The 17188-nt window shown below is 40.2% G+C and overlaps 1 protein-coding gene across 1 annotated transcript in view; it reads right to left on the bottom strand.

Annotated features, from left to right (window-relative positions):
- Positions 1–251: 251 nt before the first annotated feature.
- The window catches only part of COL1A1 (collagen type I alpha 1 chain), a 46155-nt gene continuing 29218 nt past the window's right edge, over positions 252–17188 (bottom strand). Inside the window, exons 35-51 of the mRNA XM_060780820.2 lie at positions 17084–17137; positions 15158–15265; positions 14992–15045; positions 14218–14271; positions 13118–13279; positions 12658–12765; positions 10714–10821; positions 10000–10053; positions 9763–9870; positions 8259–8312; positions 7860–7967; positions 6440–6493; positions 5539–5646; positions 5162–5444; positions 4161–4351; positions 3206–3448; positions 252–2201 (exon numbers count right to left, since the gene is read on the bottom strand). Of these exons, the coding sequence (XP_060636803.2) occupies positions 2055–2201; positions 3206–3448; positions 4161–4351; positions 5162–5444; positions 5539–5646; positions 6440–6493; positions 7860–7967; positions 8259–8312; positions 9763–9870; positions 10000–10053; positions 10714–10821; positions 12658–12765; positions 13118–13279; positions 14218–14271; positions 14992–15045; positions 15158–15265; positions 17084–17137 (1998 nt within the window). The 3' untranslated portion in view covers positions 252–2054. The remainder of the gene's footprint in view (positions 2202–3205; positions 3449–4160; positions 4352–5161; positions 5445–5538; positions 5647–6439; positions 6494–7859; positions 7968–8258; positions 8313–9762; positions 9871–9999; positions 10054–10713; positions 10822–12657; positions 12766–13117; positions 13280–14217; positions 14272–14991; positions 15046–15157; positions 15266–17083; positions 17138–17188) is intronic.

The following is a 17188-nucleotide window of genomic DNA, read 5'->3' as shown; positions in this document are numbered from 1 at the left end:
TCATGACTGTCATGGAACCCATTGTCAAACAATGGCACTTTTGCAAACCTATAGGACAGGTCATACAAGTGTCTGCCTGTCTGTCTGCCTGTCTCTCTATCTCTCTATCTATCTCCATCCCTAAAGTGGTCTATGTTTAAAGTATTGACACATCAATAAACTGTAGAAACCATTGTTGTTTCCCCTCCCACCAACCAAAACCACACCAGCATCTGGTCTGGTGTGACAGAAAAAGTCTGAAGAACAACTGGTATTTTTGGATCATTTCACATGCTTTATTTCAGCAGTCAAAATAATTAAAAACATCTCAAATTATTATACATATACAAAATAGGTACAGAATCTTCGGTCGCTCACACTCCCTAGAACATCTGCCTCTTGTTAAAGAGAGGAATGGGTTTGCTTGAAATTGGAAACCCACCGAAAGACAGAGGGGACCCAGAGTTGAAATGGGGGAAACAAAGGAGATGAAGTGAATGAGGAGAGGAGAAAAAGGATGATGGATCAGCAGCAAGTGAGGACCATGAGTCAATGAGAGGGTTGGTGCAAGAGTTTGCTTTCAAAGGGTGGAAGGAAAGATGGAAAATCAGAAAGGGATGATGGTGGAGATGGAGAAGAACTGGATGAGTAGGAGGAAAAAACAAGCCAACAGGGAATCCACCAACTTTACAAGAGAAAGACAGAAACTGCTCAGACCTCGATCCCTTTTAGCAATGTTTGATTTAGTTGTTTGTTTTCTTATCCTGTGTTGATTTTTTGTTGTTGCATGTTTTTTTTAAAAAAAGACTAAAAATAATTAGCACCTTTTGAAAAAAATTCACAAGTATTGTTGGGTAGCAAGGCACCAAATTTGCTTGCCCCCTCCACTACTCTCATTCCTATAGCACCAAGTGGCCCCCTCTTTGCAACACATTCGCTCGGGGGGCAAGGTTTTTGTTTGTTAAATAGATTTCATCATCTCAAAAAAGAATTCCATGGGACCTGGAAATGATTAACATAGCAGACTAAAAAGTGAAAAATAAGAAGACACAGTTAGCACCTTTATCTAAACTTGGAGCCCTGGCCCATTCCCTCCTGCCCTAAGGCAACCTGGTATGGTTAGTCTTTATTTAAATTCGGAAAACCCCAAAACTACCCCAAAGAACTTGAAACTGACAATGGTGAGGTAGCTGTCCATACAACAATAATATACATTTAACATTACATTTTCTCTGCTTTTTTGGTATTACTGGACATTGTTTTCCTACAGATGTTCACCAACAAAATCTATATAACTCTTGCAAACCTATTTTCCCTCTCTCTGTTCTTTCAGGGAGGGAAATCTCTGGCATCTTTCACAGGGACATGAGCTATGACATCTCAACAGTTCCCTATTTTGAAAACTACTCTTATTAATACGGGTTTTATCAAATTTTCTTTCTACTGCCGGCTGGACAAATGAGGAAAAAAATGCACATTTATAAAAGTCTGAAAGAATAATCTTTTCAGTGGTATTGCTCTGTAAAAAAGAAAAGAAAAATCTTTCTGCAGAGAAAGATGACTAGTAGGTAAATTTTGGGATTTTTCCAACTCCAGGTTAAAGAAGTCGGACTTACTTTATAGGATTGCGATGGGCAGGTTCTACCAGTAGTTTAGTATTACTCAGGTTGTAAAAGTAGATATTTCAAAACTGGTAGAAGTAGTATATCAGGTGTTAGTTGGTTTGAACTAGATGGCTTTTATATATGTCTTTCTGGAATGTGCAAATCGTGGTCCCAAGCTATTACATGCTCTTAACAAAAAAGAAGAAGGAGAAGAAAAAATTAAACCATTCTGTCTTCGGGGATTTTTTAATTAAAAAACTCAAGCAAGTGGATGCACTTCCTTAATTATTTTTGAAAAGTCATTTATTTTTATTTTTTTGGTTTAATGCTTTTTTGTTTTTTTTAACGGAAACAAAAATAGTTTTAGAGATGATGGATAGAAAAAGACACAAATTCAAGTCCATGTGAAATTTCCTTCTTTTTTGGCTGTTTTTTATTTTATTTTTTAAACTGTCAGGTTTCCTTTTGGATTTACAAGTAGCAGACGGATCCAATCTCAAGGCCGAATTCCTGGTCTGGGGCACCAACGTCCATGGGAGCCACATCAATGATGGGCAACCGGGAAGTTTTTGATGTTTTGTATTCGATGACTGTCTTTCCCCAACTGCCAGTGTGACTCTGCGGAGGAATGGAAAACAGGAAGAAATCAGACTTCTGTGTACTGCAACAACAGATTTCTAGGGTTCAAAGACAGAGGAATGGCCCTTGCCTAAATAATCTTTTCTGGACATTTGTGTTCTTAAAACACTGGTTGCGTATCAACGATACCTCTTCCATCATGATTGCTCATTGAGTCTACCATGCATGAGTCAAACTTGGAATTTTTTTAAAAAAAGAACTCAAAGAATTCAAGGAAGCATGAGATAAATGGACCAAAACAATGAAGGAAGTTGTGTTTTCTGTCATGGCTGGATTATCCCCTCTGAATACCCCCAAACTTAAATCTGGAAGAAATTAGTATGCATACATGGGTGGCCTTTTGTGCTCTGTCAACACTCTCAACCCACCATTGCTTCCCAGCCCAGAGTTCTGAGAGCTGGTTAAGAGCTGCACAGTTGCCTTTGTGTCAAAAGGCAATATGTGCCTGGGAAGTTAAATACAAAAACAAAATTATACAGGATCCTCTCCTTTGGTCTGATCCAAATGGTGGAAACAATTAGAAGATTCGACAGATACTGCTACGTCAAGGTACATATGGGTATATGAGGGTGTCTTGTGGGATCACTCAGGAAAGACTAGGGATGCTTTTTCATTATGCACCATGCCTCAATGCACACAAGCATCTACTCTAGCTGCTTGTAGAGAAATATTTCACTGCAATGGCTACATTTACTGGGGAATCTACCTACTACAACCCCAATTTTCTTGTTCACTGTCTATTTCTATTTTGCCTCAGTTCTTATAAACACCTTGCCTTCCCCATGGGCTGTATTACTTCAATTTCAGAGTGTCAACAAAAGTTTTAAAGTAGGTACTGAAGCAATATGGAGTAAACCCTTCCCCCAGGAATGGAAAACTGTTATCTCCAAAGACCTCTATTTCTGTACCAGACAACTGAAAAGGACTTGGTGCTATATCTTTTTTGCAGTCTGGCTGACTCATCCAAAGGCCCAATGACTCACCGTGCAGCCATCTTCAATGACTCCATAAGTGAAGCGGCTGTTGCCTTCTGCTCTGATCTCGATCTCGTTGGAGCCCTGGAGGATCAGAGCCTTCTTCAAGTTGCCAGTGTGTTGGTCCATGTAAGCTACGCTGTTCTTGCAGTGGTAGGTGATGTTCTGGGAGGCTTCAGTGGACATCAAGCGCAAGAAAGTAAGTTGGATGGCAACGTCGGCTGAGTTGGAACCTTCACTACCATATTCGAACTGCCAAGGGAGAAAGAGAAAAGCAGGAAGTGGTTAGTGTTTATGTCATCTTCTCTAAGAATCTCCCTGTAAATCCAAAAACGTCTACATACCCCCTTTGCTTTCCCACCACATGCCTGATCCCTTTAGCAGGAGAACAGGGGAAATCTAGCTTATGGACAAAGTCTAAAGAAGTCGAGTCTGGGCATCAATGACACATAGAGAAAGTTGGGACAATAAGTGGATCTTCAGCCTCCCTTAATAAAAACTAATTCCCTTTCCCATTTGTAGTTCTTTGAAAGTAGTCTACTCTGGCATGATAAGCAGCATTTTTGAAAATGGACTTTTCTTTGACTTGTGAAGGCAAAGAATCTATTGCCTGAATGCTGTTCTTGCCTTGCTTTTGATTTATCCTTCCATCTATTTTTGTCATTGTGCCTATAGAATTGGAAACAAATTCATGGTTTATCAAATCCAACCTTCTGCAAGCAATAAATACTCTCCTCAACACTTTTTGGTCCATAGAAATTAGACACAAATATACTGTTATGGACAATCCTGGATAGATGGCTGAAGCTGACCTCAAGGGATCACTTGAGTACTTTTACTATATCAATGGATCAAACTCACCCTACCTAATCTGACTCTAAAGTAATTTCTTAACTTCTGATCAATGTACAAGTTTGACAGTCCTAGCAAAACCTTTCCTATCTTCACAGATTTCTGGTCTCACCTGGAAGCCATCGGTCATTGTCTCGCCGAACCAGACATGCTTCTTCTCCTTGGGGTTCTTGCTGATGTACCAGTTCTTCTGGGCAATGGTAGACTGAGATGGCTGAACACAGGTTGCTCCAGTATCCATGTTACAGTAGACCTTGATGGCATCCAGGGTGCAACCTTGGTTGGGGTCAATCCAGTACTCGCCTGATGAGGAAGGTTGAGTGAGTATGTTGATAAAGAATGAATCACAGAAGAAGCAAATGGACCACAGAGTTCAACCCGCTATTCCAAAAGGAGGCAAATCAACTTCTTGTCCCCTCTGCCCTTTCATCTGCTACAGATTATCCTATGCTGGTAATTGTCAATATGAGTCAGAAAAAAAATGTTCAAAGCTCACTAAGAAAACAGGCCATTGTCTTAGGGGCAAGCCGAGGACTATACATGTATGTCCACAAAAGAGTAGTGGTGACAGGTATTGCAAAAACACAAAACAAACAAACAAAAACCAACCAACCAACAAACAAAGATAATTGGGTTATTGTTCCAGACTTCAATCATCTCCAAAACATTTTCTTTTTCTGGAAAATGTCAGTGAAAAGATTGAGTGGCCAACATTTCTAATTCTCTGCAGAAACTTTGGTAATCTAATTCACTCTTTGAGAAAGATCTAAGCGAAAGAGGACTATACATAGACAGAAGCTACCTGTAATATTACTAGTTCTGTATAAATCAAGCAATTCACACTAAAGAACAGATTGTATGAGAAGATTCTCAGAAGATATTTGCTGATACACTGACTGACCTGTTGTAATGGAAAAATTATTTCTAAACTGTGACCTGAGTTAACAACTATGACTGATTGCATAACCAGACTCTGAGAGAAATCAATGAGTAGTGAGAAGAGAGAAAAAGAAAGAGCTGCATAAGACACATTTGGTCCAAAATAAAAGAAGATTCATGACATTAAGAAGAGTATCACTTTGACAGCTCAGATTTGGTTTTTCTTCCACTCACCGCTCTTCCAGTCTCCATGGCACATCTTCAGGTCACGGCAAGTGCGGGCTGGGTTCTTACGGGTTCCCTCAGGGCTACGGATGTTCTCAATCTGCATGGACAGGCTCTTGAGGGTAGTGTCAACTTCCAGGTCACGGTCACGCATCACATTGGCATCATCAGCTCTGTAGTAGCGGCCACCATCATGAGCTTTCTCCTGAGGAGGCTGGGGCATGAAGCTGAAGTCAAAGCCACCGCTAGGTGGGCCTGGGGGACCAGGTGGGCCAGGAGGTCCGGGAGGACCCTGAAGGAGGAGAAAAAGAAGAGTTGGAACAAAGATCTCAACTAGTCAATGCAATCAAGCTGTGACCACCTCTACATTTAAATGCAATACGTACAGCAGGGCCAACATCACCAGTACGACCACGGGGACCAGGTGGGCCAATGGGACCAGGAAGACCATTCAGACCATCTTTGCCAGCGGCACCAGCAGAGCCAGGAGGACCCTGTTAGGAAAGAGGTAATATATTATTGTTAATGGAGGTTCGATCTGAAATGAAGAAAAAGAAAATATCCACAGATACACTAAGTTCTATCTGCAGCTATCCAAGTCTCGTTTCCATGATGACTGTCCCCCTAAGCTAAACTCTAGAAATACAAGGTAATTATTTGGCATGCTATGGTATTTCAGTACTATATAATGCATAATTAGGGAGCAGGGCCGGATTGTGGACATGGCATTACTGCAATTAAATTGATATTTGCAGCGATTCCCATATGAAGGCTGTGTGTGTGTTGTAGCTTCTACATAAGGGAATATGCCATATTGCTCCCTGCAATCAGATTCTTTCAAACACAACTTCCCAAACTTCTCAGTTAGGGGGAACACATTAATTGTGTCACAGAAAATATCTCCTCACTCTCTTTCTCAAGTCACATCACAATGAAATCAATTGTTCAAGATTGCCCCCAAAATAGGCACTGCTAAACTCATTCCCATTCCATTTACTGTTCTAGGATACTTTTGTGGCTAATGAGACAACCAGATACTACATCCCATTGCTCTTGAGTGGGATATGTAGGATGTAATCAATAGAGCTTCCTCTCATACATGTTTGCAAAGGATGTTCTGCAGCATCAGTTGAGTAACGATGCTATGACACAAATGTGCAGCATCTTCACAATGTAGTGAATATATTACAGCTATTCAGTCTTTTTAAAAATTGCTCCTTGCATGATTTTCAACTCGCCTCAAATGTACATTCACTATTTACCCGGGCGCAAAACTATTCCACTTACTCTTGGACCAGCAGGGCCAGAAGAGCCGGAGGGACCTTGTTCACCAGGAGAGCCCTACACAAGAGAAAAAAAAATTTCAGGTCAACATGATACCAGTTATCCTGGCAAAGTGAATAATAGTGTGGTAAGAATGATATAAGAGTAATGGAAGAGATTTTATTTTAGTGCAACACACTGATCTGACTTGGCACTTCAACCACAATGGATCGAATTATGTTGATTAGTCTTCAATAGGACAGATATGTTGAGTCAGTTGTTGCAGGGTGAATCAACAGATGGGTAAATCTAAATGATTTAATGGCTCTACTTGAGACAGGAGTAAAACCAGAATTTAGGCCAAATATGCTATTCCAATTAGCAAATTCTGGAAACTTCACAGGCCTCTCCTACTGCCAGAGGGAACCAGGAGACTGTGCCATTGCTGTGATAGGCATATATATCTCTTATTTCCTGCAACATATTAGCTTTGATTTCTAGTCCTTACAGGGATGGAAAACTACAGAATGGAAATAAATGCATGCAATCAGTTGTACATCTATGAGGAGTGTAAAACCCAGAATATTTCGGCTTTTTTGGAGATCTAAATAGTTGCTCAGTACTCAGTGTCAGAAGTCTTTCCCAACATTATGTGACTCACTTAGAAAAGTATTTGAACATGCTATGCTATCATAGCACAATGACATCGTAGTAATATAATGTTTGCATTGTAAAATATTGATTTTTTTTTCCTCATCAGAGAGATGAGACTGCTTTGTTCAGTATTCATCGGGAAATGCAGTGACAGTTAAATGCAAAAGGACAGAAGTCTGTTTCTAGCAGCCTCAGAAACAACCTCACCAACTAGGAGGCCATACTATAGATCTTTCATGCACATACTTCTCTGTGCAAAATAGTCTTAAAGTTACCTGACAACTTATGGCAACTTATGGCAACCCCATGGATTCCATAGGGTCTTCTGAGTCAAGGAATAGTGATTTTGCCACTATTGAAATATAGCTTAAGGCACCTGGTATTCATTGGTGGTTCAATCCAAGGACTAACCAGGACTGACTCTGCTTAGCTCCCAAGATCAGAAGGGACTTGGGGCCTTCAGGGTATTTAGGCCCTAAATCAAAGGTGTATATGAAGACATTTATTGTTTTTATTTACTTCATATGGGCAGTTATTCTGTAAATTACTGACGGGACTAATTTTTTTAACAATTGCACAACTGACATTATTTTGTCTCCATTGTACTGAGCTTAGGTGGGAGACTCATCCTCTCCAATCTTTAAAATAGCAAATGAGAATCATACACAAAAGATGAACTATCTCACTCAGGTGCCCATTCTTGGAAAGACAAGCCCTAGGACACCTCTCTAGAGGCTCCCAACAATTAGGACAGCTCCATGTCCCAAAGGCAAGGTCTATCAATACTCACAGGGGGACCAGGGGGACCCTGAAGACCAGAAAATCCTCTGTGACCCTTCATGCCTCTGTCTCCTTGTTCACCAGTCTCACCCTTGTCACCACGAGGACCTTGTGGACCCTGGAAAGGAAGAAGAAGAATTAAAAGCTCAGCAGGGAAAGCACTGACACATGAAAAAAAATCCACAAACAGGCCATTTTATAAAGCTGTAGAGCCATACTCAATGTTCAGTTGTCTTTGAAATGGAAAAAATGTGGACAACAAAAGTCTGAAGCATGTCTTGCTAGTTATCATACAATGCCAGACATTTTGAATGCTCTAGTAGTAACTGTCAAAGCAGTATATTGAACAGTATATCATTCTTTCATTTAAAAAAAGAAGAGAAAGGAAAAGTTGAAATTTCAAACTTACATTAGGACCACGAGCACCAGCAGGGCCAGCGGGACCAGCAGGGCCAGCGGGACCCTAGAAGGGAAGAGAAAGGAAGAGTGTACATATTGTTAGTTAAGCATCTTCTCTTGGAATTGGATACTTTCTTCAGGAATGCAACTTTTCAAAGGAAGTCTATTCAAAGGCGGTCACAGATCATATATTCGACGCAAGGAGGAGCCAAGCAATTTTTATGTTGACGTACTACTCTTTATTTCTTTTTTGGTAGTGCAACTATGAACCTAAAAAAACATCTGGCGCTTTGATCAACAGTGGTTAGGTTTTATCAACAAGAACTGTATGTCTATGGTTGGACATGTTTAGCCTGCAGAAGAGAAGGCTGAGAGGAGACATGATGAGGGCCATGTATAAATATGTGAGGGGAAGTCATTGGGAGGAGGGAGCAAGGTTGTTTTCTGCTGCCCTGGAGACTAGGACGTGGAACAATGGCTTCAGACTAAAGGAAAGGAGATTCCACCTGGGCATTAGGAAGAACTTCCTGACTGTGAGAGCTGTTCAGCAGTGAAACTCTCTGCCCCTGAGTGTGATAGAGGCTTTTAAGCAGAGGTTGGATGGCCATCTGTTGGGGGTGCTTTGAATGAGAGAGGGTTGGACTGGATGGCCTATGAGATCTCTTCCAACTCTATGATTCTATGATTCTAGTACATGATATGCTGGTGTTTAAGAAATATGGGCAAAAAATTAGCTTTTATTTCTGAGAGAATAAAATCTGTAATCTGGTGCATTTATTTGAGGAGTATCTAGGAGACTTTTTCCCCTGCCGCCATGCATTTTACCTTCAGTTCCATGTGGAAAAAGCAGAACTAATCAATAAACATGGAATTAAAAATCCCTAAATTTGTAGTGAGGTCTTGGAATGATCAATGGGATTCAAGTAAGAGACACCATGTTGGGGTTTTACTCTCCTTATTTAGAATGCAGAATCATAATGAAGATCACAAATGAGTAAAGCATTTAATCTTCTAGCAGAAACTCTATAAAGTAACTGTAATGCCTTCCCTCAGCTTTTAAAGCACTCTCATATGGTGGAACTAATGGTCTTAATCTAATGAATATGGAGTCATGGATGGGTGTCGTTCCATATTAATTGAAACAGATTGAAATAGCATCCCTCTAGAAAATATGAGCCTAGACTATATTATGAACTCATTAAGCCACATGGCATGGTTTAATGTGCTGTTTGCAATTGTGATATGGCAAAACAGATTGTGGAGATAGTGGCTGTAGTTATGGGGATTTGCCACATCACTGGAAATATTATCTTCCTTTACCTTTCTTATTAAATACAAACATGGAGCTTGGATAGCCAGTAGTTGTTTCACATTAATTTCTCCAGCACAATGCAGTCTTACAAGTGTGATATAGAAGGATTTGGATCAAGGTAAATGAAGGATTTTAGAATTCTGAAAAGAGTATCTTGTGATAGATTTAATGGTGCAAGAGAATGAAAGAAAGTGCCACTTACAGTCTCACCACGGTCTCCATTCTTGCCAGCAGGGCCAATGGGGCCAGGGGCACCAGGAGCACCAGGAGCGCCAGGAGGACCAGATGGGCCAGTCTCACCACGATCACCCTATTTGGGAAAGCAAAAGGGAGATGGCCAAAGTTCAGAATCAGTGTGCAAATCAGCCCACCATTACCAAGCCTTGCAATATTGGCCATCCACAACCCAACACTCACTGAATGTGTATAAAAGTCTCACCTTAGGACCAGCAGAACCATCACGTCCAGGAGCACCTTCTGCGCCAGGAGAACCCTATTTACAAAGAAGAAAAAGAGACAAGGAGATTTAGAAAGAAAGCAAGAAAATGGAAATAACTTTCTAAGATACCAGTGGGTGAGCCACACTGCTACATTGAGCCAAAATCTACAGACTCTCAAGTCCAAATATATTATTCATTTACCATTTATGTTGAATAATGCAGAGAAAAAGGAGTAAGTGGCTTCATAAAATTAGGATTTATAAATACACGAAGTTGCCTTCTATCACATTTTTCTCTACTTCATGAGGGCAACACACCTCTAGAACCTTTCTCAGGTATTTTTAAAAGAACATTTCCAGGACTTAACCTTATAACCTTCTGCAAATGCAGAATTCAGTGGGTCAATTAATTCTATCCTGAAACTGCTATTAGTCTTCTGGGCATGATCATCAATTCTGACTGGCTTCAAATTTTCAAGTTTCTGACAGAGATTTTCTATGGTGCTGCTACTTATCTTTCTTTTAATGGAAGATGCCAAGAATGGAAGATGAGACACCTTGCATAGGTATTCTGCAACTTAGCTATGGCTCTTTTCTAAATTACAGAGTTTAATTGAACTTTGAAAAAAATAATACAACTGTGGTTCCTCAGAAAAATGGAATAAGGAAGCGGACTGAAGTGAACAGAGCTCCTTTAGGTATACAAAGCCTTACCTCACGTCCAGCTTCACCAGGAGGTCCAGCCAAACCAGGGGGTCCCATTGGGCCGGGAGGTCCACGTTCACCATTAGGTCCAGATGGGCCTTGTTTGCCAGGCTCGCCCTATGAATATAAGAAAAGAGGTTGAGAACATGAAGGAAAAGAGAATACGAAAAATATACCCATACACAGTATGTGTGAGCTTGTTAATTAGCACTCAATGCAGATTAAGAAGAAGCCCAAGCTATGCAAATTTTAAACGATGGTCATGTGCCTAGAATTTGGAAAAATACCAAAGTGGATTGATCATTTGAGTGGATTGATCAACTAGGATATATGATAGCTGAACCAAGTTAAAATGGGGAACACTCAAGACCAGAAGTGTGATTTGAGCATCTGAAATAGAACATCCATGTTTTTTCCTCTCTAGCATTAAAAACAACAACAACAAATTAAATATATGACAACTTGCTGTTTTTGTGAGATATATATTTGGTACTATTAGGTACTTCATCATTTCGGGAGCACAGACTGTTATTAAGGGATGGACATGGCTCACGTTTAGATTTCGGTGGAGTTTATTGGTGTTTTATGAAGCTTATAGGACTACACTATGACATGCGAATTTCATATGGATTGCTTCTTGATCTGATGAGTTTGTTTTAAGACTGAAATATATTGTTTGATAACATTTCCCAATTTTGAAAACTGATTCTTAGAGAATGTCTAAATATTGTCTTGATGCTCAGTATTCCTCTTTCTCATTCCATAAATCCAATCGCATCCATAATAGGAAGAGTTGTATGTCATATCACATATATACAAACACACACATACACAAGATTTTGTGCATGTATTTGAGTTAGGAAAAGTGCTTAATTTTTTCCCAGACAAAATTCATTTCAGCACTAGTTTGCAACAGCTGTGGACTTCTCTAGTTTATGGAGCTATATGGACAGTTTTTGAGAATATAATTTCAAGAATTTTTGAGTTTTCATTTCTAAGAAACTGTTGCGTTCCTAGACAAGGACTAGCCCTTAAAACACAGAACATCTGTCAAATCTGTTTTGAAGGATGAGCAGGATTTCTTGGAGCTGATGAATGCTAGGGGACATCCTGTCTTTGGCCTTGTGTTTCAATATGAACTTCTCTAGAGATAACAAGACCTGTTCTGAGTTTTTGACAGTTTACAGAATTCACATATGGATCTTAAACTGGATTCATGTATGTTAAAGAGGAAGAAAAGAGGAAACTGAATTCTAGGGCTCAGTGTTTTGGTCAGGAAATGTCCACCCTCAGATCTGGTTCTAAGGCTTGGAGATAGATGTATGTGAGATCAAGGCCTATATAAATACATGAAATTAATAACTATTTATCTGAGGTGCAGCATGGAAAACAATTTGGTCTATATTTCCTTCAGGATAATGACACTGTTCAGCTTCAGAAAACAAAAGGACCCCTGGATTAATGCATAATAACACATTCGCGACAGAGAGGACTGTCTCTTTCTGTCCAAAATCCATTATTATGATTATTTTGCATGAACAGAAATAAAGACTGGCACTGGACTAGAAAGTTTCATTCTGAGGTTTCAGCTGCAAATGGAAAACTCATTTCAGGAAGTCCATCAGTGATGTCACTATAGACTTTCACATAAATATAAGATAAAACCGGAACCAAACCTTTGTATTTTCTCCTTTCATCATATTTCCCTGCATTCTTTGGGCCTGTTGCTCCAAGTACATAGTTCATATTGGATCAATGGATTCTGAAGACTTTCCTAGTTAGATTCTGAAAACTTGTTTTGCTTATAGCCTCAATTTTGCCTCAAAACACTTAAGCAATCTCGGTCTTTCCCTCTGCTGCCCTCCTAAATATTTTTTATCTGTTGTTCCCATGAAAGTAACTTGAGACAACCTCTTAAGAGCTGAGACAGAAGTACCAAATGGAAATACTCACAGATGGTCCGGGAAGACCGGGGAAACCTCTCTCGCCTCTTTGTCCAGGAAGACCAACCACACCACGTTGTCCAGCAATACCTTGTGGGCCAGGAGTACCAGGGGCACCCTGTAATAGGAAAAGAGAAGACCTTTCAGTGAGAGGATAACAGAGCACTGCTCTGGTTGAAGAGACAGATTTCATCAATAACATGCTACACGATTGAACAAACAATGAAGAGCAGACTTCAGGAACAGAAAGATTAGCATGAGTGTGACCCAGAGAAACCTGTGGACACCATCATAGTGAAGCCAGCAATTTCAAAAGAAATGTAAACGTGAAAAATTAAGAGGTACTTAATGTTGGGTTGCTTCCAGGAAGCTTCCATTAATTGTAACAAAAAAAAAATTCACAAAGAGGAGGTGTCCAACTAAGCAACTTCATAAAGACATGGGAATTGTGGAAGGCAACATTGACTTACAGCAGGTCCATCACCACCAGGAGATCCCTTCTCGCCAGGAGGTCCAGGTGGGCCAACAGGTCCAGCTTCACCAGCACGACCAGCAGGTCCAGTCTCACCACGTGGTCCTTTGGCACCTTCCTTGCCACTTGGGCCTGGTGGGCCGGGAAGACCGATGTTACCCTTTAGGGAAAGGAAGAACACAGACCAGTTAGTGACCCTCATAACTATAGACAAGATGCAGAGTTCCTTACAATGATATTACAAAGAAGCTTTTTTGGGAAAGAATGTCTGGATGGGTTGTAACCATGTTTACTTCACTCATCATTTTGGGAGCAAGAACAACTAGCCAGCTTATTTAAATTTCAGTTATAGCAATATATATCTAGAACTTGGACCACTGCATTTTGAATCTGATGCATCTTCCAGGAAGTCTTTACGGGTACGTTTGAATTGAATTGGTTATTACTGTTGTGTGTCTCCAAATCATTTCCAATTTATAGTGATCCAAAGGAGACCCTATTGTGGGTTTTTCTGAGGTTCAGAGTGCATGACTTGCCCAAGGCCAAACTGGCTTTTTATGGCCCAGCCGAATAGATAAAATCTAGAATACTGTGAATTTAGAATAAAAGTTGTTTTGGCCTGAAAACTATTTCAGCTCCATCACACACAATTCAAAATGTCTGTCAGTCCTCAAGGTTTTTTCTTTTTGGCCAAAATTTGAAAACATAGATAAAAAGTTTCTACTGACTAAATTTGTGAAATTAGAATACTTTTCAAGTTTTGGTTTCAGACTAAAACACTGATTTTACTTCAGATGAAATTAATTAATTGCCTTGAGTAACCTGTTGAATTGATTTTCTTGGGGCTTATGTGTAGCAAACTTAGTCTAGACCCACCCCAATATATATATTAAGGTCTGAACGTCTGCAGCACTATTTTCACAAGTTTATCTGTCCCTTTTTATGATCCCTGCTGGCTTTTTCTCTATGCCGAGTAGTGGAATCTTTTGGGAATTTTCCCCTGAGCATCCCATCCTATCAAGTATCTAAGAGTCATGCAGTTGCTTTCCAAATTATTGGCAATAATTTCAAGCAGTGTGTGTACAGGAAGGTACTTACAGATGGGCCAGGGGGTCCAACTCTTCCAGCGGCTCCGGGGAATCCAGTAGCACCCTGTGAAGGAATGGCAGAGAAGGGGCCATTTTTAATGACGCATTACTGCAAAAGGCAACTTTCAGTATGTATGTGTGTAATGGTGATTTATCACTCAATGGAATTGATGTAATGATCTGTACTTGAGTCTAGTTTTGTTTTCAGGAACTTCTTTGCAGTGCTAAGTCTCCTTCCCTGAAAAGATTATTTCCAACTCAGGAAACACCACTGTTTCTATTCTATATGGAAATGATGAAATAGTCTTGCCAACTGAGAGCCTCATACATATACCATGTACTGTGTAATATATGTACTAGGTTACTTACAAACAGGTGGTACTACAGTTTCAGCTAGGACTTGATGGGGGCAATTCTGGAATGTGACTGTGTTCCTATCATGTATCGGTTAGGAGCAGATTGGTTAGTGAGGTCTTTGAGCATGTGAAATTCCAGCTTCCTTACTATGAGTTAGCTATCCCCTTTAGACACAGCACAATTATCTTGGGCAGATATTAGGAACCCTGTCTTTCTCATCTAACATAGATACTATGTTTTTGGGGCTCAAGTTGATTTGTATCTATGGTTTCTCCATATGAGATATTCCTGATGCTGAGGGTTCCATTAATTTTTCCACCCACCGCCTATCCTTAAATGTACTTGCATGAATTGGAATTATGTTTCTTGGGTATTATTCTATGTGAATAATGGTTTGAATGCACATAATGTAGATAACAGTACTTACAGGGGGTCCAGCACTTCCGCGAGCACCTTTAGGTCCAGGAGCACCAATGGCACCCTGCAGTAAATAGAAAGAAATTAGCACTGAAGCAAAGAGTCAGTGTTAAACAAAAGAAAGAAGGAATTTTACAGGAATAACTGGGGAAAGGGGACAACAAAGGATTACTTACAGCAGGTCCAGGAGGTCCGGTGGCTCCAGCAGGGCCAGGAGGACCAGCATCACCTTTAGCACCAGCATCACCAGGTTCGCCTTTAGCGCCAGGTTGTCCATCAGCACCCTGTTGAGATAAAAACAGTATCAGATGATGAACAAAAGAGGGAAGGAGATGGAATGATAAATACAGCTTAATATAATGTGTATCTCTGCATCACACAAGTCTATCTGATTTAGCCACACCCCAAAAGGAGGGGCATATAGCTTCTAATAATCTGCTCCCATTTCTATTCCTATGGTTCTCTGAACCTGTAAGGAGGGATTAAACCGGGAGAAGTGGAATCAGTAGTTGATTTGCTCAACCTGCAGATGGTGAGTGTGTATGATCAGGTTTGGGGGGATTCAGTTCCAGATTTTCTAGGACAGTCTGATCAGGTTGCATTCGAGCAGAGATGAATTGCTCAAGCACCAAAAATCTGATGGCTGGCATCTGATTTCTTATGCATTTGATTTTGCAGTTGACTGATTTCGGGCATGGCAATTCAAGCTCTATTTGGCCAACCCAATTTGAATAATTCTTCCCATTCCTTTTAGAGTAGTTAGCTTTGTGCCTCAAGGCATCACCATGACTCCTTTGTTCTCAACTCATTGCCTGATGCTTTGATCTTTAATCCTTTCTCAGAACTTTTAAAGACAATCTGGGCCCATAACCTGTTTGAGTGCATGCAGCAATTAGTGATCTTGATTTAAGGAGCAAATAAGCCCGGAGAAAGAAACTAAGCTTTACTATAGGAACTCAATTCTAAGGAAATGTACTCAGAGTGCTGATCTAACCTAGCTACATCTTGGAAGGTCAAGAGAGGACTAATGGGAAGAATAAGAGGTGAATAAACATCCATAAGAGTATCAGTTTATATCACATAGGGGCCAGGATAGGTAGACATAGAGGGACTACACTTCAGGTCACTCAAACGATCTAATCCTATTAATACTACCCACTATGAAGCATTATTGCATTTCCATTACATTTATCTTACTAACTGCATTATCCCTGAAATACAAGTAAAACTACTAGTAGTGAAGTATGAGTACAACTATGTTGACTAGGATACTAGTCAACATACTTGGAAACCAACAGGGTGGGAAAATCTGCTAGTTCAAATCGTTCTTCTCAGCTGTTTGCTTACTGGATTACCAAACATCAGTATAGGTTAATCGACATCCCAGGGTTGTTGGATGAAGAAACAAGAGAGTTATCAAGTTTTTAATAGGCCAGAAGTGTCCTGTGGCTGAACCTCTAGTTCTAAGATTGTAGGTCATTTGGTCCCCAAAAATATAGCTACAATGAATTCAACTAGGTGAGTTGCTATTTAAATCTTTTATGTTTTGAGCATGAATGAGAGGGGCTTCCCTGTGAGTATTCCAACTCTATGATTCTCTTCCAACTCTATGATTCTATGATTCTATGGGAATTCTATGGAAGCTTTTAAACAGAGGTTGGATGGCCATCTGTCGGGGGTACTTTGAATGCAATTTTCCTGCTTCTTGGCAGGGAATTGGACTGGATGGCCCATGAGGTCTCTTCCAACTCTATAATTCTATGATTCTAAGATACTGAAAATAGGCCTTTGTCAATCAGCAGCATAGTCATGCTTCCCTGATTACCATAAGAATGAACTAGAATATGCCCAAATAGGAGATGTTGTTTGTTTTATTTAATGGAGCAATTTCAGTAACCTGGAGCATTTCATTTTGCTCTTATCAGAGGTCACTGGGGGAAAAAATAATATCTTACTATTTCTCTGATAGTCAGCTTTGTCTGATCACTGCATTGCTTTCATTCCACAACAAAAGAGCAGGTTTGTTTACCCACTACCATGCCCTGGGAATGGAATACATATTGACGGATCAGTAAGAAGTGAACTTGGGCCATCATACTCACAGGGGGGCCAGCAAAACCGGCAGGTCCAGCAGGGCCAGGTTCACCACGATCTCCCTGGGAAGGAACAGAGAGATACAAGGTCAGGAAAAATCAGGAGAAGAAAGA

This window comes from Anolis sagrei, chromosome 6 (genome assembly GCF_037176765.1).
Source record: "Anolis sagrei isolate rAnoSag1 chromosome 6, rAnoSag1.mat, whole genome shotgun sequence".
In the NCBI taxonomy this organism is placed as follows: Eukaryota; Metazoa; Chordata; class Lepidosauria; order Squamata; family Dactyloidae; genus Anolis; species Anolis sagrei.
Note: the sequence above shows the minus strand (reverse complement) of the source record. Positions and strands in the feature narration are given on the sequence as shown.